Source organism: Colletotrichum godetiae (assembly GCF_030913485.1).
Source record: "Colletotrichum godetiae strain CBS 193.32 chromosome Unknown BDP55scaffold_1, whole genome shotgun sequence".
Lineage (NCBI taxonomy): Eukaryota > Fungi > Ascomycota > Sordariomycetes > Glomerellales > Glomerellaceae > Colletotrichum > Colletotrichum godetiae.
In genome coordinates this window covers 1,808,778-1,829,091 of record NW_026851249.1, presented here as the reverse complement: position 1 = coordinate 1,829,091, position 20,314 = coordinate 1,808,778, and the positions used below count along the sequence as shown (strand labels likewise).

The following is a 20,314-nucleotide window of genomic DNA, read 5'->3' as shown; positions in this document are numbered from 1 at the left end:
CTTCGCGGGAGGTAGGAAGGCAGGATCCGGTCCGTGGCGTGAAGGGCGACAAAATCGCTGGAAGACTGCGAGGACAGTTCAGTTGTGAGGTCGTCAAAGGCGTTGTGGCTCTGGAACGCCCGCCGGGACTCGTCGCCTGGGCTATCTGGGATGGCTGGCTGCGTGGTAGTCGACGACGGTTCTGCCTGAGGAGATCCCGGGTCTTCTTGATCCGCGGGTGCGCTGGGGAGCGGATGTGCGGAAAGACTGGAGGACGCTGGCCCTGGCTGTTGACGGATGGGGTCATCAGCGACTTGCAGATTCCGCGTGGCCTCCATGATGTCATTTCGAGCGAAAATGCAAGCCCTTTGTTCCGCATATGTTTGCGTTAAAATCTCCCGGATGGCATGGACGCGTGCCTCCCAAGCAGTCCGCTTGGGTGAACTGTACCGATCAATGTCTCCATCAACGGAGCTGTCGCCTGAACTTCCTGGATCGCCGTCGTCAGGGAACCTGTAAGCCTTCTTCTTCCCTCTCCACTTGTCCAGGCCCTTTGCTAGATGGTTGAATGTAGAATCTGGGGGTAGCGGAGGGTCGGCGACATTGGGCTGGGCGCCGGCGGCTGAGCTTGGCCCGGCCACGGTGGCCTCCGAGTCATCTAGGTCTCCGACGGCCTGTGCCACGGCCTCTATTTCTCGTTGAATTTGTCGGGCTGGTTCGCACGGGTTGCCTATATCTTGATATATCTGGTTGAAAACCCCTCCGAAGTGATCGATAGTTGCGCGCAAAAGTTGCCCTTCTTCCTGCAGAGTCGACTCGGCTATGTTCTTCTTGCTCTCCAACGCGTCGATGGCTTTGCGGAGTTTCTTTGGGTCGTTACCTGGGTCCGGTCCGTCTTCATCAGAATCACTATCATCGTCGCCGCCAGAAGACGTTTCGTCACTGCTAGCGGTCTCCCAGTCACTGCCCCCGGACTGATCAGGTTGATTCTCACCACCACTCCCGCCGGCACCGTTTCCGACGCCGTCTTCATCGGCCGCCCCGTTGGCCGTCCTGTTCTCGATCATCACGAGTCTTTTCTTGTACTTATCAATCTTCTTCGTGAGTGCATATAGCCCCTCGGGGTAGTGCTCGAAGGTGACTTCAGCATGATGCTTCTTTTGCAAGGCCAGTTCTTGCATCTTAGTGCGAGCTTCGTGGAGGGCGTTACGCAGGTCTATCATGCGGTCAACCTGGTACTCGTTGGGATCTTCTGGGAGGTCCATATTCCCCAGCTTGTCGCACAAGCTCTTGAAGAAAGAATCAAGCTTGTTAGCAGTGGTTGACTGCATTTGTATCAGACTTTCAAACGTGTTTAAGAACTGCTGGTGTATGGCCCTCAACTCAGGAGGGGCGTGTTGATTGCCTGATGTCGTCCCCAAAGTCTCGTCGATAGGCATTTGGTAATCAAGAATTCGCGTCGAGTCTTCGACCGGCGATGTGTCGCAAGTCTGCGTGCCCTGATGAGAAGTCATGTTCCCTCTCGGCAACGTCATGCCCGACAAGACCCGTGTGATTTCTTCCTTCTCGGTTGTCAGAGACACGACTTGTTTTTCGAGTCCAGCCACCTCTGTTAGGCGTTTCTGCTCCATATCTATCAAAGTGAGCATCTTCAGATGGTCTCCTTTTTCAAGATTCCGAATCTCAAGCTTGAGGGCATCCACCGTCTTCTGATGTTCATCCTTGATCCTGGCCAGATCGGCATTGTCGTCAGCGGCTGGGTTTCGACTCTCTAGCTCTTGAACTCTGAGCTTTAGCTCATCTAGTGTTTTTTGGTGTTCAGCTGTGGGCTCCATCGGATCAGCACCATCGCAAGCAGCCGACTTGCGGCTCTCCAGGTCGCGAATCTTGAACTCGAGGCCATCCACTTCCTCCTGATGTGAAGTCTTGATCCTCTCCAGCTCAGCTTCGCCTACTTCGGCTCTTCTCGCCAATGCCTGAATGTCTTTCTTTAGCCCCTCAACAATTTTGTTGTGCTCCGCGATCCAATCTTCTCGCAGCTCTTTGTCTTCAGAAACAAGCTTGCCTTTAATCTCGTTTCTGAGGTGTTCGACACCCTTTTCCTCCAAGATAACGCGCCTCTTTTGCTCACTTTTGAACCTTTCCTCAGCAAAGCTCCATTTGTTACGGAAACCGAACACGCTCTCTTCAAGTCTGGCTATCTCCGCCTTGAGCGTGGCAATCCGTGGGTCATCGGACGGGCCAGTTTGCGAGTTCTTCAAGTCGGCGACCTGCTTCTTGAGGCGCTCGCCGTGCTCGTGGCATTCGTCGAGAGTCTTCTGCTTCGCTTTCAACTCCTCCTTCTTTTCTCTGAGTAAGAAGTCCTTTTCTCGTATCTCCCTGTTCTTCTTTTGGATTTCTTCGTCCTTGTTTTTGATCTCTTCAACCTTCTTTCGCATTTTCTGCTCAATATCTTGTAGTTGCTCCAGCAGTCTAACGTTTTGTCCTGCAACTTCGTCCGTAGAATCCATGTACGCCTTGAGATCTTCCTTTAACGCATCTTTCTGTTGGGCTAGTTCCACCTTTTCTTTTAAGAGCTTGTCTCTCTCAAGAGCCAGACTGTTTCTTTCGTCCCGGACATGCTTGGTATCCTCATCGAGGCCTGACACCATATCTTGGATCTCTTGAAGATCCCTGCGGCTCGCCACCTGGTTGCTCTCCGCCTTATCCACGCGGTCAATCAAGTCGGCCACTAGCTGAAGGTGCTCTCCTGGGTCGTCCGGCGAGCTCGACGTGGTGCTCGATGCGTCCGCTGTAGCCGCCTCTTGTGCCAACTTTTCTCGTGCCAGCTTCTCTCGCGCGCAGGCAAACGCAGCCTTTGCCTCAGCTTTGCCGAGTTTGTGGTGGACTGCGCTCAATTGCCCCTTGAGCTGCTCAGAGACCTGCGACATGAAAATGTCCCTCTTCTGGAATTTCTTGAGCTCCTTGGTCCGTTGCTTGAGCGTAGCTTCCAAGTCCTTGATCTTATTGTCGGCACCTTTGCGACTGGTCTCGGCTTCTTCTTCGTCGCGCGCCTGGATGGCCGGAATCCCGTTGGCATCTTCCCTCATTCGGCCGGCAATGGTTCCGCCCTCCTTGATGCTCTGCTCCAGCATGCGAGCGCTTGCTTTCAGCTCTGAATTCTCATCAACAAGCTTTTTGGCATCGTCTCTGAGTTCTTTGATCTTCTTGTCGGCTTCCTTGCGAAGATGTTGGCACTCCTTTAATGCATTCTGAGTACTGCGAAGCTCAAGAGAGACGTCCCCTTGGTCGATCTTGCTCCCCTGAGACTCCTGAACACTGGTTAGCATCGCTTCAAGAATGTAGGGGCCCGGACTTACCGCCGAAGACACTCTTTCAAGTCTGGCGAGTTCGTCCTCCAGTGTCTGTTGTGTTCGATTAGGGCTGCTCTGGTTTTCTTCCGGCTCCTGTGGAAACAATTAGTGTTCTCCTCCAGTCTCGAGAAATTCGATTCATCTTGCCATGGAGGACTGGCTGTTGCAGCCTTCGAGCTCATTCGCGAGGTTAAGTCTCCCCTCAGGCTCGCTCTCGGTCTGCGATGCGTGGGATTTCAACGCCACCGCCCCAGAACCTCGCTTGGGGGGCGAGAACAAATCATCAGACAGCGACTGCGAAGGCTTTTCGTCGGAAAGCACAACGGCGTGAGGGTATCTGTGGAAGCCATCGTTGCCATCGCACACCAAGTCCGATAATCTAGCTTCCTCTTCCCGCCAGTTGCTGTAGAGGTTGCTCACGGCATCCTCCATAGCGAGACTGTAGAAACCGACGAGCTCTCCCATGACCATGTCGCGCACATCGTCCATGGAAACGTTTTGATTTTGGGCAACGTCGCGATCAGTCTCTGCTTGAACGAGCCGCTTTTCCAAGTCTGATATCTCGCCCCTCGCATTATCGACGAGCTTACGAAATTTGGCAAGGGGAACGATCTTGTGATCGACGGTGAAAGCCATGTTTTCCGCCTCGATTTGGGCTTGGAAGGCTTTCCTGGTCTGCTCCACCAATTGCTTCTGATAGTTCTCGGTCAAAGCCTCCGCTTCCTTGACTTGCTTTTGGTAGGCCACCACCTGGTTTTCCATGTAATAAATATGGTCCTCATACCGCATCTCCTTGGCCTGCCATCTGCCCGTCTCCTCCTCAAGTTTGCGCTCCGCTGCCGCCTTGGCCGTGATTTCGTCCTCGAGCTTATCTCGGAGCTCGTAGATGTTGTTTTTCAATTCTTCCTCGTTCATGGGAGGAGCCATCTGCTGGCTGCGCATCTGGACCTCGTTGTGCTCGGCTGTGAGGTGCTGGAGGGCAATTTCCTTCTCGTTGAGCTCGTTCTCGGTCATCTTGAGCTTCTCTTGATTTGCTTGTAGGTCCGACTTGAATCTGTATCGCTCGGCCATACAGCTTTTGACCTGGTCACCAAGTTCTTGTGCCTTTTTCTCCAGTAAGCCGAATTCGCCCAGTTTGTCTGCTTGCTTCGCGACGATCTCTTGCAGTGCAGTCTTCTCGCCCTCAAGCTGCGCGTGTGCTTGAGACGAGGTCTCGAATTTTGAATTCTCGGCCTGAAGCTTTTTATGACTCGTACTGCATTCTTCAGAGACTTTTGAGGCAAAGTTCTTGAAGAGCGCCTCGCATGTTGTGGGTGCCGGCTCCTCGTTGACTAAGTGGAGAATGTCGTGTGATTCCGCGAGGCTTCTCAGAAACTTCCTCATCTCCACGAGCCTTTTTGACTCAGTCGACTCAATGGGATCTGTATCTAGAGCTGGGGCGCTGAGTTGCTTCTCCTGGCCTTCTTGTTGGACCAGCGGAGTCGAATCAGGCATAGTTGGAGCTGGACTATTAGGTCGGCTTGTCTGCCTTGTTTGTTGAATGGGCGTAGTGCTATTGCGAGATTTGGAATTGCGACCACTTCCCCTGGAAACCGAACCACCGCACTGGGAGACGCTTGAGCCCGAGGGAGCTGGACCTGATGGCACTGCTTCGTCTTCACCTCGACTGACTGGAAGCCCTGCTGGCGAAGCAGGACGACTGGAGAGTAGGTCCCGTATGGCCGATACAGGCGTGGCTGGTGTTGTGAGATCATCCTGCGAAGGGATCGCCACGCTCCGCATATCCAACTTTGCTCCAGTGGCACCCTTCCCGGCCATAACAGCCCAGGACAACCTGGAGGGATGGACTGTTGTTGGCGAGTCATCGTGAGGCGCTGATAACATAGACGCTCTGCTTTCACTTCGCCGTTGCTCCTCATTCGCTGGAGGCGGTTCGGAGCCCTGGTCCAACGAAGTCCTCACGTGCAATCCATCTTTCTCAGATGTTGTTGTGGCTGGAGGTTCCTCGCAAGAGCTTTTTCGGCCTCGGGAAACCTCTCTCTCTGGAAAATCCTCACCCTTCTCCCCGGCCATCTCGCTCGATGCCAAGTGTGTCAGTCTCTTCGCAAGGTGTACTTACAGTTTCTCTCGTATAATTTGTGGTGTCTGATAGCAAGGAAACAGAATAGAGAAAGATAACAGGAGGAATGAAAAAATAAAAGCTGCTCAAACGTCTTTGATCTGTGTGGACACGCCGTACTTATGCCATAGCTTATTTCCAGGATGTCGTATACTGATTGGGTCACGAGAAGCTCCAATGTAGTAAAGATACTCAAGGTAATACCATCGGCTTATTGAAAGAACTCGACCCCATCCCCGGGGTAGATTCTCCCAAGTCGAGGGAGATAACAATGCCTCCGTTTGCATACCAGACTGCCCTGCCGTCAGTGCAACTCCCATTCAACTTTCAACAAAGCTTCCAACACCGAATCTGAAGATAATGGTTCAAAGGATCATTGACGCATAAAGGAGCCTGAACCAAAAATGAGTACTCTAATATTAGGCAAGACTTGCGGACGTGCGCATCCCTCAGAGTTTTGGGCTGTCTTTGTGGACAGTTTCCCCTACCTCGCGCCCTCGCCTCATTGATCTCTTCGTACCTTACCTTATGACATGGCACATTGTTAGCAAGCGCATTCTGAAGTTCGGTAAGGTGGGGACGGTGCAGAGAATGATGCTGCAGAGGGCGTCAGTTGCCCCATTGATTCATTGCTAGGTAGGTCAAACAACTCCCCAATATTGGCGTCCATGGGAATATTCCTCCAATCCTCCGTTCTCTAATGCCTCCCCCAAAACTCCATTGCAACATCTTGACCTGGTATTCTATATCTCGTTCAGCACCGATGAACGATGGAACTGAAATGCAATGCCGGAACTCCAAATACGCCGTTTTGTCCTCTTCTAGCTGTACCATCCCCTAGCTCCGGGACCTTGCGCTGTTGCTTCTTTCCGATGGGTAATCATCGGCTCTTCGATCTCAAATGTGTCAATGATATCTTGCCATGTCTGCATATCCATGGAAAAGATTGCTTGCTGCTTCGCCGTCTCACGCTTGGCCATGCCGTCCTCATTTGCGTCTCCATTGCTGATGGGATCTGAAATCTAGTCAGTACATTTAAAGTGAGCTGTTAGATGAGGGCCGGCTTACTGAGAGAGGGATACTCGTCGCTGTCAAACTCGATGCCAACTTTTCCATCACGGATGAGGAAACTGACGTAGAACATGTTTTCGACCGTTTGGCCGAAGGACCTGGGGTTGACAACAAAGCGAAGGAGGTCAACACCGCCTGTATCCCGTAGACCATATTTCTGCATAAGTTGAATCTGCTCGGCGTCGTCCATTTCGGTGGTTTCGAATATTTCGGAGAGTTCGGTCTGAATGCTGCTTTGCACCTTGTCCAGCTGCTTCAGAATCTTACCGCAGATAGCGGTCAGATCGTTCTCCTTCTTGGCAAGGTCCTCAACATTCAACACCTCAGGTCTTGTCTCTTCCAGGTTGTTGGGTCTGAAAGGGGCGGTGCGCTTCGATATCTTGCGGACTTTCTTCTCCACGGACAATGGACCAAGCAGAAAACCGGGCAGGGCTGGCCGACGGACATTTGGTAATGATGCGAAGCGTCCGAGATGGCTCCAGTTGAATGCCTCATCGTTTCCTTCATCCTCATCATCGCGGGAGTTGCCATTGGTGCGGCGTCTCCGTCTTTGTGTACCCGATAGCTCTGGCGCCTCGTCGTCTGCGATTCCGCCGGCTTGCCGCATGTAGGTGCAGCACTTGGAGACGAACTCATCCACATCGACACCCTCAGTGGAGCTTCCCTGCATCAACCTTACGGTTTTGCGGTACGACATATCGACGGCACTGACAAGCAGGCGAGAGTCGATGGTCGCTTCCGTCGTTTGTTTCACGCCTTTGGCTACCCGCTGAGCCATCATCAAGGTATCCTTTAGACCCGTTGAGCCTGGCAGCATGTACTCCTCCATATTTTCGGTGATGCCCTTCTGAAGATCTCGCAGCTTTCGTTGAATCTCTCGACGCTCCTCCATCGGTTGGTCTGGGTCATAGATGTCTGAATCGTATTCTTCTTCTCTCTCAACGGAGCGCGTAGCTCGGCGACGGGAAGCATGGCCTCCATTTTCCGTGTCTGTACGTTTCCGCTTTCCAATGGGGACATCGTGACCTTTGCCTTTGTCTCTCACGGCGAGATGGCCGCGCGCAGGACGGGGCGCATCGTCTTCGCTCGATTCGGGGGAGGACGAGCCTCCTACTCTCGCCGGCATTCTCGATGTCGATGGGGTTGGTAGATGAGAAGATGCTGTGTGCTCGATACTATAGTCGTCGGGGATTTTGACGCGATATGAAGTCGAACCTGGCGTAGAACAAAAGAGCACGCCTTCTGTCCGGGGTTCGATGACGATTTCGGGTGGTTGTGCAGGATATCGCGCGTGAAATGCGACTGAGCATGGAAGACGCGACAAGCACTTCCCAGGCGACCCTTCCACTCAACGCGCTCAGCAGGGTCCAACAATCGTTATCGTAGGTACCTGTGAGTGCGTGGGGTGAATGTGGCTGAGTGTGACTATCGATAAGAGATAAGTACAGCGACATGTGGCTGAAGCGGGGCGGGTAGACGATAGAGGTCCACAGCTTGCCCGCCCACGCTAGGGTGTACTAATACGCTCCACTAGAGCTTCCTACAGTCAGCTGCCAGCTACCGGTGGCTATCCAGTCTGGGGCAGTCAGTGACCTCAACCTACCCTACTCAAACACATGCAACCACTGTCTGTCGCATTCGCCGAACGACATTCTGCAACTTGCCAGCTTCATTGCATGATGGACTCATAACCTCCTCAAACGAGCTCCTATCCTCACAATGGAGCCATTTTCATTTGCCAGCTCCGAGTCTCTAGACTACCCAGTCAGCATTCGCATGTATGCGCCTGTCCACTGCGTCGTTCCCAACCCGGATAATACGCGAGACTGACGCTGCCGTAATAGCATTAACCTAGAGGGCGACGAAACACCATTTCTGCATTCTACTTTATTGGAAAAGGCCGCCCTTAGACACATCGGTTCTAACACAAGGTGACACCCTCTGCGTGGCTGCTGATCGCCAACGCTGACTTGCTAGTTCTCACTCTGATCTCTACGTCACCGTCCAAGTATGGGCCGGCTCGAAGCCGTTGACCGTGCCTATCCAGACGGCATACAAATCGTTTCGCAATGAGAGGAGGTGAGATACTTCCCATAAGACTGGTTCTTGGTCCTAGATAAAGCCCTCTGACGCAGAGTGCGCATAGATGGAACGAATGGCTCACACTACCGATCAACTACAAAACCCTTCCTCTAAACTCCTGCTTAGCCATCACATTATGGGACTCGTCACCAGCTGGAGGAAAACAGGCAAGGGGCCATGCGATTCCCTTCGGTGGCACAACACTTCCACTGTTCGACCGAGACAACCAGGTGCAGAAGGGCCGGCAGAAATGCATGGTTCACCGACACAAGAATGCTGATGGGAATGACAATACCGCTACGCCTGCGGTTCCGCGCAAGAAACGGGACAGCTCGAGGAAAGGAGCAGCTCCAATTGTAGATAAGGATGCTGAAGAGCTGGAGCGCATGGAGAAGCTGTTCAAGAAGCACGAAATGGGCGAGATACCCAGAGTCGACTGGCTTGATCAGCTTGTCTTCCGTGGCTTTGAGAAGCGCGGAATACAGTCGGCAAAAGCATCACTCAAGACTATGCAACACCAGAGGACGACAAATGGAGATGCGTCAACCAAAAAGGAGGGAGTCTCAGACGACAAAGGCACTGTGAATACCGAATCCCATCCAGGGTTTTCCAAGTTTCAACTTAACGTTGAGTTGCCTCGATTTGACTTTCCAGTTGTTTTCGCCGACCTGGAGTACGACCCCCCGCCAATTTCGGCGCTTCAGCATGTGTCTGCTTCTCAGTCTAACGTAATGCTGAAGCCACCTCCTGAAGTGCAGTTTGGTCCTGGTATCGACGCGCTTGACGATTCAGCTGGGAGTCGATTGATGAAGGTGTATGATCCTGAGGTCGGTGCCCGTGACAACCCAGCCGAAAGCAAGCACAGGAGGCTCGTCAGAAGTCAGCATCGCCATGGGGTTCTCGATAAGGATCTTAAACCAAATGCGAAGGTCCGGGATGAGCTGAACCTCATCATGTCGTATTCGCCAACCCACACGTTGACCCCGGAAGAGAAGGATTTAATCTGGAAGTTCCGTTATCATCTCACTCGCGACAAACGGGCTGTCACCAAGTTTGTTAAATCAGTCAACTGGCAAGACCAAAGCGAAGCCAAGCAGGCGGTTCAAGTCTTGGGACGCTGGACCGAAATCGACGTCGACGACGCCTTAGAGTTGCTTGGCCCCACCTTCGACAACCAAGCTGTTCGGGCATATGCTGTGGAAAGGCTACGTAAGGCGGATGATCATGAGCTGCTCCTTTACCTGCTGCAGTTGGTGCAAGCCTTGAAGTACGAGCGCATCCAGGCCGACTCTTCCCAGGAGGCCATTCATGATTCGTCTCTAGCTCAATTCTTGATATCCCGAGCAGCTGGTAACTTCCTTCTTGGCAACTACTTCCATTGGTACCTGATGGTCGAATGCGACGATCATAGCCCTGAGCAGGGGTTAGATAACCGCAACATCTACAGAAAAGTGGCTTACGACTTCATGACTGAACTGGTGCAGCAACCGGATGGGGTTGAATCGAGAAAGACACTCCTGAGACAGGCCGAGTTGATTGCCATCTTATCCAAGATCTCTGGAGAAGTCAAAACGTCACACGAATCTATCGCCAAAAAGACTGACCGCGTCAAACACTTCTTAGCAGATCCAAAGAATGAGATTTTGACAATCGACCCGCCATTGCCTTTGCCGCTCGACCCTACCATGCTAGTTGTCGGAGTGGTTCCTGACGAGACAACGGTCTTCAAATCATCTCTTTGCCCGATCAAGGTTACCTTCAAAACCAGCACCGGCAAAAAGTACCCCATCATCTTCAAGACTGGTGACGACCTGCGCCAGGACCAGTTGGTCATTCAAATCATTACTCTCATGGATCAACTTCTGCAGAAAGAAAACTTGGATTTGAAACTATCTCCCTACAAAATCCTGGCCACCAGCACCACGGCAGGCGCTTCTCAATTTGTTCCATCCGTCAGCTTCCAAAGCATTGCTTCGAAATTCAGGAACAATCCGGCACTGACCTACTTGAAATCCAATAACCCAGACGACCGACAACCCCTAGGGTTACGTCAAGAAACTCTGGACACCTATATCAAGTCTTGTGCAGGATACTGCGTGATTACCTATATTCTAGGTGTCGGCGATCGGCACTTGGATAACCTTCTCCTCGCTCCGGATGGCCATTTCTTCCACGCTGACTTTGGGTTCATCCTCGGACGAGACCCAAAGCCATTTGCACCAGTCATGAAACTCTCCAAGGAAATGGTAGACTGTATGGGCGGTGTCAACTCAGAGCATTTCAAACAGTTCAAGCAGTACTGCTTCCTGGCATACACTGCTTTACGTAAATCCTCTAACCTAATACTCAACTTGTTCAGCCTCATGGTCGACGCGAACATTCCTGACATTCGACTCGAGCCCGACAAGGCGGTCCTAAAGGTTCGTGAGCGATTTCACCTGGAACTCACAGAGGAGGAGTCAATGCTGTTCTTCGAGAGGATCATTGAAGACACGCTCGGAGCCATTGCTCCGGTTGTCATTGACAAACTGCATGAGCTCGTGCAGGCTTTCCGAAACTAAAGGGCGGATGTCAGGCTTGGAGAGTCCGTATGCTTTAGAGTTTGAGGTCATAATGAACAGCAACGTTGACAAGTACCAAAAACTACAGTGTCTCGTGGGTCCACCTGATTCTAATTCTTTACTTTGGTGGAGATCCCTCATCGGAGATATCATGTATGTCGCTGCCGCTACCTTGATGGGAATCTCTACTGTCCGATGTGAGCAAGATCGGGAAGACTGCGACCTTAACAACGAGGGAAAAGAAGTGCCACGCAAGGCATTTTCATAGCGGATCAGTACATGATGATGTATATCCTGTGTGCGAGACTCTTCCGAATTGTGTGTGTCGTATACGGTCACTTGAGACACACGGCTCGGAAATGCATCACATTCCAACTATATCTTGCACCGGTTTGACTAAATTTTAGTGCCAGCCAGAGGCATAACCGGTCCCATCTCCGATACATAGTATCATATTGGGATCTTGGGAACTTACGAAAATATAGTATATATAAAGGTACTAGGCCCTTCCTTAGAAGTCCATTCTTTCTCAAACCAACAATTCCAACAAGTCAACCATAATCCACTCCTCTTCAAATCCCTCAATCTTCTATTCCGTCTCTTCGACTAAAGTACATCAAAATGGACGCGCATAACCTTCCCAGTGTTGAGGAGCGTCTTGAGCGACTTTGGGAAGTCCTCGACTTCCTCGGAGATACCGATCCTGCGAGCGTGACTCCTATGCTGCGTGAGCCCTTGAGAATATTGGGCTTTCGCGCTCATGCTTGCCGCGCACCATATATTGCAAACGTCGAAGAAGAAGTCGCAATGTGGAAGGACTTCCTCAACATCAGGGAGGAAATCCACAGAGTCACTAATTACCGCCGCTTCCTCTGTAGAGTGAAGGAAGTAGACACAAAGAACCTACTCGACACTTATCTCTCAGGTCGACGCTGGGCCCGAGGGTGGTTGCCGAACGGAGGTGCCGCTCGAAGGGCCTGTGAGCAATGCAAAAATTGGCTCCCTAGTCGTGAGCAAGAAACCGACTGCCAGTTCATCTCCGAGCCTCTGGTTACAATCTTCCAGAATTACCGCCGTGAACGAGCTCAGTTCAACAAGTGGCTTATCGATGCCGCGATGGAAAAAGCAAACGAGCCTCAGCCACCGTCCCCCGTACACGACTTCATTCTGCGGGCCACGAAATACAGCATGGAACACGACGTCTATGGAAGTAAATGGGATATGGAAGATGTCTACACTGTATTGTCACAGGCGCACAGCTATGCGAGGGGCGATGAGATCACTTGCCGCGACTTCCTCCCGATGGGTTGGAAAGCTACGATGAAGAGAATCAATTGGGACCAAAAGACCGTTCTCACTCGCGTCCGCGACACTCTCAAAGACGACGAGACCGAGGAGCTCACGGAGGCGATCCATTACGATGGCCTGATGTACTACGTCTCATCGTTCCATCTCGACAACGATGGCATATATGTCAACCAACAGCCCCGCCAATGGGTCATCGATGCTCTGGAAGCGAATCCGCGGCCGCGGGACATCTATCGTGGCATCCCGTTTTGCCGCATTCAGACCATCAGCAACGTCAGGCCCACATTCTACTTCACAGACGCTGGCGACATCACGATATTCTGCCAGTTCGCAGAGGATGGTGGCGAGTGGACGGGATGTTGGGTCGGCTTGCTCCGCCGAGCCCGGGATAATGATGAGGATGTACCGCAAGAGGATGGTGTATTATATGATGGGCGCCGTCGTAATTAACCTAACTTCAACGTCGGTCATGACGACGTGCCGGTGCACGATCCGGAGGATGATGACGGATCCGAAATTGATGACGGTGATGTCGTTGCTCCTCCCGGCGAAGAGGCACCGGGTCATGGAGTCCCTGGCGAGGAGGAGGGCAGTGGTCGGAATGAGGTGAGCCTTGACAATTTCGTCTCCGCTCTCACTTCCGCTGCTAGTGATGCAGCCCGTCGTGTTGCCGAGACACGACCCTTCGTCCAAGTCTACGAAGGAGTCCTCAGAGGAATAAAACGCACCGCGAGAACCACCCGCCCGATCCCGAACCGGCGCCGAAGCCGTTCTCTCGCTCTCACTTTCCAGGAATTGGCGGAGCATCTCGGAGACAGCATTGATGAGGATCAAGCGGCTGCGGAGGGTGGAAGTGAAGTTGAGAATGAGGAGGTGGGGGATGGAGCGGCTGCGGATGTCATCCATGATGAGATGTTGGATGAACGGCCGGGGATGTGAGACGTGGTGATGACGGAGCCATTGAGGCTAAGGGATTGCGGCGGTAGACAAAACTCATATAGTCTACTGTAATATACAGACCACATCCACATATTGTGCCTTTTGTGAAGACGTGTAGGCATGTTCGGCATCACAGGCGAGACAAACCAATACAGATACGTGTGACTGATGCTGGATAGTGGTAGGAAAAGCCTTTTTTCGCGTTCTACGAGTTCAACAAAATATCATGCTTTTTCAAGGCACTAGAAGTAACAGAAGCCATCCTTTCCATGAGGCATACCTTTACATCAGGCAGCAAGATTGAGGTTGACTCCTTCCTCGACAGCTACTAAATCCATGACCTCGTGCCTTCCTTTGTTTTTCGTTGGCCGCGCAAGTTTCTACACGGCGCGTGAGAAAGTTGCCTACCGCCAGAATCCCTCCTTCGGGCGCATCTCTCAGCCTTTCCCTCCTTTTCCCACACCCATGTTCACACTCACACCCTCACTTCACCTCCCCCTCATCACTGCCTTGATCTCGCACCGAAAATTCTTGTTTCCTCTACCACTCCACTCTCATCTCTCTTGGGCTTTTCAGTCGTCATACACAACTCTCTTGGGCCTCCCTCGAATTTCTTCATCAAGTCCATCAAAGACCAGTGCGGCGAGAATCGCCTCCGTGCCCTACATGGCGCCGCCAAAACTACCACAGTCTCGAGAAGAGGCGGATGCTGAGCTACAGACGCTCCTCCAAGAGCGAGGCATGACAGACGGACAAAGCTAAATATTCGCGAATAGACAATTGCGCAAAGCCCTAAAGATTCTCTCGAAAGATTTGTATAGCAAGTCGACTCATTTTATCTTGGAGCTTCTTCGAAATGCCGACGACAGCGATTACTCCAAAGCGATTCAGCAAAACTCTCGCCCCAGCTTTAGACTGAGCTTCGGGGGCGGTATCGACGGTGGAGGCAATCCTGTTCACTACTTGGAAACGGGATGCAACGAAAATGGCTTTTCTCTAAAGCAAATCGACGCCGTCTGCAGCATCGGAGAGAGCACAAAGAGCTTATCGAAAGAGGTTCACTCGGGATATATTGGAGAGAAGGGCATAGGCTTCAAGTCTGTTTTCACAGTTGCAGACGTTGTGCATATTTCGAGTGGATTCTACAGCTTCATACTCGACAAGACGAAGGACATGCTGGGGGTTCTACTGCCTCTACCCGCCACGTTCCCGAAACCTCTGAACGGGTCTGAAAGCACAAGTATGGTCCTCCAGCTACTTGGTGGCAGTGAATTCAAAAAGATTGCCACGGAGCTCGTCAAGATCATACCCGAAGTACTGCTCTTTCTTCGTCGACTCAAACGCATTGTTGTCCATGCACCGGACGAAGAGGTTGAGTACTTGGCTACATACACAAAACACGACAAAGATTTCCATGGCGAAACGCGGTCTGTTACAGTACGAGCGAGCACCTCGAAGTCAGCTACGGAGACTGAGTACGTCATCATCCGGAAGAAAGTGGAAGACATGCCAGAAGAATCTAAGAGGAAAGATTATTCACGTCTCAGAGGTTACTCTTGCGTTCCCCCTGGAGCAGGATGGCAAACCAAAGGCTCAAGAACAGCCGATTTTTGCGTTTCTGCCAGTTGGCCACTATCAGGTCACAGAAATGGCACAGTAAAGTGGCAACTATTCTGATCCGCTGCGAATCTTGGAAAGAAAAACTACGGCGCTTGCCACTTGTGCCAACGCTGGATGGAGACCTGGTACCCGCGCGCATGGCGGACCTATACCTGGCGTCGGAAGCAGACATCCAAGGTGCTCCTCAAGGCTTAGGTCTCTTCTTTGTCCTTACTGATGCGCGATCTGATGCTAAAAGAGCCACTCTCTTCGAATGGTTAGGGATCAAGAAGATTACGGCAAACGAGATTTGAAATCGGGTTCTTCAAGATCATAACAAGCGGAAGCACGGTTGGGACCCCCGGGGAACCAAGCGTCTCATCGAAGACGCGTCTTACGTATTCCACAATCAGCGTCCGCAAACTTCAATTTCAAAGATGAGACTTTGGGTTGCTACTTCGAACGGCAATGGCGTGTCCCGCGCCGATAACGTTTACCTCATCGACCCGAAGATCCAAGCCAATCTCATTAGCAAACACTCATCTGACCCTAAGGCTTGCATGAACGTTTTGCATCCTGATTACCTCCGCCGAGGCGAAATTGAAGGAGAATAAAAGGCCGTCGAGGGAGACGCTCTCATTAAGTGGTTGAAGAACGAACATGGAGTAGCAACATCCCTCAAGTTGCTCGTCCGTGATCAGTCCTCTTCGCAACTTGTTCTCAGTCGTGAGAGTCGCTGACTTCTGAAAAATGACGCCATAGGTTTTCTACGACTTTTACGAGATGAATGGCACCAAAGTTGGTGGTATTTTGAGCACGGCGGAGGTCTTTCAGCTCTGGGTCCATACATCAAGGCCATGATAGTGCCTTGCCGAGACGGGGTCCTGCGGAAACTCCAGGACACAGCGATACCAACCAAAGCTCTGCTCCGCAACTGTCCACATCTCGCATTTGGGAATTTTCCTGACCCAGAGAACTCGATTTGGCAGAGATTCGGAGCCTCTTCAGTCATTACAAAGCCCGATGTTGAGGCCTACATTACGGAACTCGGGGTGATGAAAGAATCGCCCATCAATGCGGATACTGTGAATGCTGCGGGTCACGTCTATCTGCATTTGTCCAACAAAAGCAATGAGATCTCGGATGATCAGTGATAAGGTTCTATTCTATTAGTTTTGGACGAGATAGCTGACCCAAGAAGTCGATCCTTGAAGCAGGCTAAGACGGTCTACCACCCAGTCCGTGGTTGGCTATCCCCGAGCGAATGCATCTAGAAGGCTCCTGCTTGCCTCAAAGACTTACGCCCCCTTGCTGAAATATATCCCTTGCGTGGAAAATTCTTCCAAGAGTTACTCCGAGTCCCGAATGGCGGCTACCAAGACATTATTAGGGAGTTGTAGCGGCTAGGAGGCCTATCAACGGACACTTCAAAGGCACATTTGATTAAGACGGTTCTCCTCTTCCTTTGCGGGTATCTTTCAATTGGGAAGATGCTGGAAGAATGCCTCAGTGTTCCGAGCAAGGAACACTGCAGTCTCTTAAGGTTTTCTCCATGCTGCTTAGTACGCACAACTCGGCGGATCTAGGCAACGCGAGTTTCTTGTCCCTCAATGATAGCCGGTACATTGCTGATCGCACGGCATTGCGAATCGCGTTCCATGGAAAGGTTCCTCTCCTTGACTTTGACGTCAAAGATATCGACAAGATCATGCCGTTAGTTGCATGGCGTCAACTCTCTCATCGGCTCAGCAACGCGGTAGAAGAGCACATTACTTACGTGAGCGCGCCTATGGCCCACCAACTTTGGTCCGAAAACATCCAGAAGAAAGCAAAGTACATCGCTCTGTAAGTCCTGTGCATTCGACGTCATTTTTCCTTACTGATCTGTTATAGCCTTGGGACCAAAGCCACGCAGAGTCTGGCCATGCCTATCTTCAAAGTTTCGCTAGCTTTGGGTATCTCAGTGCAAAGAAAGATTGGCAACATAGTGGGTGAGTCTCGTAAGGGCCACATCTCTATCACGGAAGAGAAAGATACCGTTCATGTAGTCGTCTTGCGGAACCCTCTCAAGAATACCAATCAAAGGGTTGACATCGAGCTCGCTGACTTGTTTAGTCGGCTATTTGCAATCCAGGACGTCGAACGCGGCCTTCTCATCTCGCACATTCTCAAAGGCAGCTTTTCCGATATGAGAGACATGTTGGAAGGAGTCAACATTCGGGTTCCCTTGGACAGCTTCGACCTCAACATCTCTAGAGGCGTGTCCAGCTCAGTGAACAACCTGACTGAAGATCCCGCCGCCATGTACAGAGAGTTGGCTAGTGCAAATGCGGTTCCTGGAGATGTTGCCAGGCAGTCGGTTCCGATGATGTCACACGCTCAGGTCTACGATACAGATTTTGAGGACTATGATTCAGACTACGACCCCCAATCATACAGGTTCGCGGAAGTCGGCTTTACGGCAGAAGATTTTGTATGTGGTGACTCCGTGACGCGATGAAAACATTGTTAACAAATTTGCTAAGTCAATTGCTACTTTTCTAAGGAAATACCGCGCTGAGAGCCAGAGAAGCATTGGACAAGCCATCTTCGAAAGAGATGTGGTTACTCGGACTTCCTCGGTGATGAGTCGACCACAGCTGATTTTACCTACACGAACGACGGAGGGGAATACATGCTCCCGCTACTTCACAATGTGGGCATCGTCGAGGAGACTTGGTTCCGCCGAACCATCACGTACCACATGGAAGTGAAGGGAACGGTTCGCGGACTCGAGGAGCCTTTCCAACTCAGTCAGAAGCAGATGAATTTGGTGAGTTCTGTTTGCTCCTGTCTTTGAGCTATCCTTCCTGGAGAGACGAACTAAGCTTACTGACTACTGTAGGTTCAAAAGTAGCGCTTGGATAAGAGCAAGATACCGAAGGATGTCTTCATTGTCATCCTAGTCTACGAAGTCGAGGGAGACAAGCCCAGCTTTCGTTTCTACCTCGACCCGTGGACTAAGATCTTCGATGGAGGACTGGTGCTGACATCGGATCATGGATACTGCGTCGCCCCTTCGGTCGCAAGATGGACCTGAGACACGAGGAGAAGAAGCTGGATAGCGTGTCTGTTGGAATAGTATGAGCATGCGACGGGCTGCTTAGCTGTAAGGATAGATGTAGACGATGTCGAACTGTCCTTTCTCCCAGTTGACTATGATGCTTACGACCACAGGTGAATGCTCGCATCATCAGCAGCTTGGTCGACCTTTGCCGTCCAAACAGACTAAACATTCATCGCATGCAGTCAAGAAATCAAAGCCTGACCCCGGAGAAATCGAGGCTTATTCAAATTCACCGGAGACTTTCCAACCCCAACCTGCGGAGCATCAACGATCGAGCGGCTTCATCGAGACATGACCAGCCGGGCGGAAAATGAGCAGATGTGACCTTCAACGGGACGAGCTTTCGCGTGTGAGCAATGAACATGAATTGTGGAGAAGGTCGGACATTGCCCAAGCAGTGTCGCCGGAAGAAAAACAAAGACGATTCATCGGTTGTTGATATTCCCACGACGGAATCATTGTGGGGACTAGGGAGTTGCACGTCACAAAACATGGGCTCAATAAGACGGGGATCAGAGCTCGTGTCGGGTGGGTTTATTGCCAGCGGGGATCGGCATATCAGCGCAAGGAAGATTTTCCAAGGAACAACCTTTTGTGAGTCGACCAGCGACTGGAGTTGGAGGTCCGAACGTTGGTACCGAAGCGAACTCCACGTTTATTTGGTAGCCGAAGCTCGGGGAAGCTTCCAAGTCGTCGAGCACTCGGATTGCTGTTATTAATATCGTTCGTGTTTTACTCCACGGGGTTACTACTGGGTTGCGTGTATGCAACACATGGCAACGTTGGCGGTCAGAAGAAACGACTTCGAAGCCGTTGTGCGTGGAGAGCGGCAGGATGTCTCTGAGAAGCGCGGGAGCGCCATCTTTCTTGTGATGAATAAACCAACCGAAATGAGCTTGAGTGACGAAAGAAAACCCCTCGCCTGATAAGGCAAGTCTAGAAGGTTCAATGTTTCTTTGCCTTTCTAACTAACCTTTTCTCTTTCCTTCTCAGTAAAATTAATCAGAAATTCTACAGTGCATACCCCAGTCTGTTCGGCCACAGAGTTACCAGAAGGCGCCTAGGCAAACTGCAGAATAGAGTAATTCATAGTTTCGTTGCTGCAAGGAACATATTGTCAGTGACAAACTCTAATGAAATTGGTCAAATCAGGTGTTTACCGTGGGGCTCTCTCTCTCTTTTCCCTCTTTACCACAGTCACCAGGACGGCAAAAACGGCCATTGGTCTCTTTGGTCATTGGGTTTCCCCGTGCGGTAAGTATCCTGACTGACCCCTGGCCCCTAGTCTGCTGGTCCCGCATGTCACCTCGCACGATGTCATGCCAGCCCGGCACTCAGGTCACAGAACCGGCCGGCCATCAACTCGCTCTTTTCGGGTCCTTTTTGCTACTCCCAAGACGGCGACGCGTAAGGTCTGTCGAGCCTCGACAACTCAACTTATCTCCATGTGGGCAGCTTGCCGGCGGCCGACCAGCTAAGGATAGTGAGAGCGGCAGACTCGGTGACTAACAGAATCAATCTTGGAGGGGGCACCGAGGGCAAAGCAGGACTGATGGGAATAAAAAGTGCCGACACAACAAGGCAGATCTTGGGCAAGTCGAGGCAATTCGATTCAATCCGATGGTTGTCTCAGCACAGCCAGCCGGCTCAACGCGGTTTTGGTTGGGCTCAAGCCACCTGCCATCCAATCAAAACGCACAGATGCCCGTATTTCGTCCATCTCTTCGGCAGCCACACTTTTCTTGAGGCTGGACGCTAAGCCAAGGTCGACGGGCAATCGAGAGTCAGGACACGAGCTAGACAGCTGAAGCGTGAGTTGGTAAGACAGCGTGGACCACCTAGATAGCTAGACAGCAAGATAGGTACGTAGCTGGACTATGGACGACCTCGCGGAAGAATCCAGCTCCTTGTGCGCCAGCCCGTTGCTCGAATGAGCTCGAAAAAGGGATACAGCAATTCGCTGACGTTCCATTGGAGCCAGAACGGTCAACTGGATGTCACCTCAATAACCAGCACCACAGGTCAGTTCACTCGCCCAGCTCAAGAATGACTGATTCCCCCGTCTTTCTCTTGCCCCTGCCAACCCTTTTCCACCCGGAGCCAACTTGCCATCCATTGACCATAGAGATCATGGTTGCATGTTCCTGGCCAGAACCCGGTCCGTAGCCTAGGGTCTAGCTATAGGTCGAATGGGTCC

General features: G+C 51.6%; 5 protein-coding genes across 5 annotated transcripts; 3 read left to right on the top strand and 2 right to left on the bottom strand.

Annotated features, from left to right (window-relative positions):
• Window positions 1-3,470: 3,470 nt before the first annotated feature.
• Window positions 3,471-5,405, bottom strand: BDP55DRAFT_736509 (uncharacterized protein; the record flags this gene model as incomplete). The annotated part of the gene is made up of 1 exon (XM_060580358.1): window positions 3,471-5,405. The coding sequence occupies one exon, from the start codon at window positions 5,403-5,405 to the stop codon at window positions 3,471-3,473; it is 1,935 nt and encodes a 644-aa protein (XP_060437120.1).
• Window positions 5,406-5,947: 542 nt separating this feature from the next.
• BDP55DRAFT_598207 (Nse4 C-terminal-domain-containing protein) lies at window positions 5,948-7,851 on the bottom strand. The gene is made up of 2 exons (XM_060571018.1): window positions 6,520-7,851; window positions 5,948-6,466 (listed from the first exon to the last, which is right to left on the bottom strand). Exons 1-2 carry the CDS (start codon window positions 7,646-7,648, stop codon window positions 6,273-6,275), a joined length of 1,323 nt encoding a protein of 440 aa, XP_060437119.1. The 5' UTR covers window positions 7,649-7,851; the 3' UTR covers window positions 5,948-6,272.
• A 390-nt stretch (window positions 7,852-8,241) lies between these two features.
• Window positions 8,242-11,165, top strand: BDP55DRAFT_625596 (phosphatidylinositol 3; the record flags this gene model as incomplete). Its single annotated transcript, XM_060571497.1, has 4 exons — window positions 8,242-8,300; window positions 8,367-8,453; window positions 8,500-8,601; window positions 8,645-11,165. The coding sequence occupies 4 exons, from the start codon at window positions 8,242-8,244 to the stop codon at window positions 11,163-11,165; spliced, it is 2,769 nt and encodes a 922-aa protein (XP_060437118.1).
• Window positions 11,166-11,786: 621 nt separating this feature from the next.
• BDP55DRAFT_722581 (uncharacterized protein) lies at window positions 11,787-14,887 on the top strand (the record flags this gene model as incomplete). The annotated part of the gene is made up of 4 exons (XM_060578630.1): window positions 11,787-12,893; window positions 12,972-13,408; window positions 14,189-14,788; window positions 14,851-14,887. 4 exons carry the CDS (start codon window positions 11,787-11,789, stop codon window positions 14,885-14,887), a joined length of 2,181 nt encoding a protein of 726 aa, XP_060437117.1.
• A 1,676-nt stretch (window positions 14,888-16,563) lies between these two features.
• BDP55DRAFT_722580 (uncharacterized protein) lies at window positions 16,564-18,090 on the top strand (the record flags this gene model as incomplete). The annotated part of the gene is made up of 5 exons (XM_060578629.1): window positions 16,564-16,856; window positions 16,905-17,002; window positions 17,060-17,484; window positions 17,575-17,823; window positions 17,908-18,090. The coding sequence occupies 5 exons, from the start codon at window positions 16,564-16,566 to the stop codon at window positions 18,088-18,090; spliced, it is 1,248 nt and encodes a 415-aa protein (XP_060437116.1).
• Between the last annotated feature and the right edge of the window lie 2,224 nt (window positions 18,091-20,314).

What these genes read in the sequence shown, in the direction of transcription:
- BDP55DRAFT_598207 (XM_060571018.1), bottom strand. Translation starts at nt 7,648, where the DNA reads ATGCCGGCGAGAGTAGGAGGCTCGTCCTCCCCCGAATCGAGCGAAGAC. An exon ending in CGACGAGTATCCCTCTCTCA is followed by an intron (nt 6,467 to 6,519) that starts GTAAGCCGGCCC and finishes ACTAGATTTCAG; the next exon opens with ATCCCATCAGCAATGGAGAC.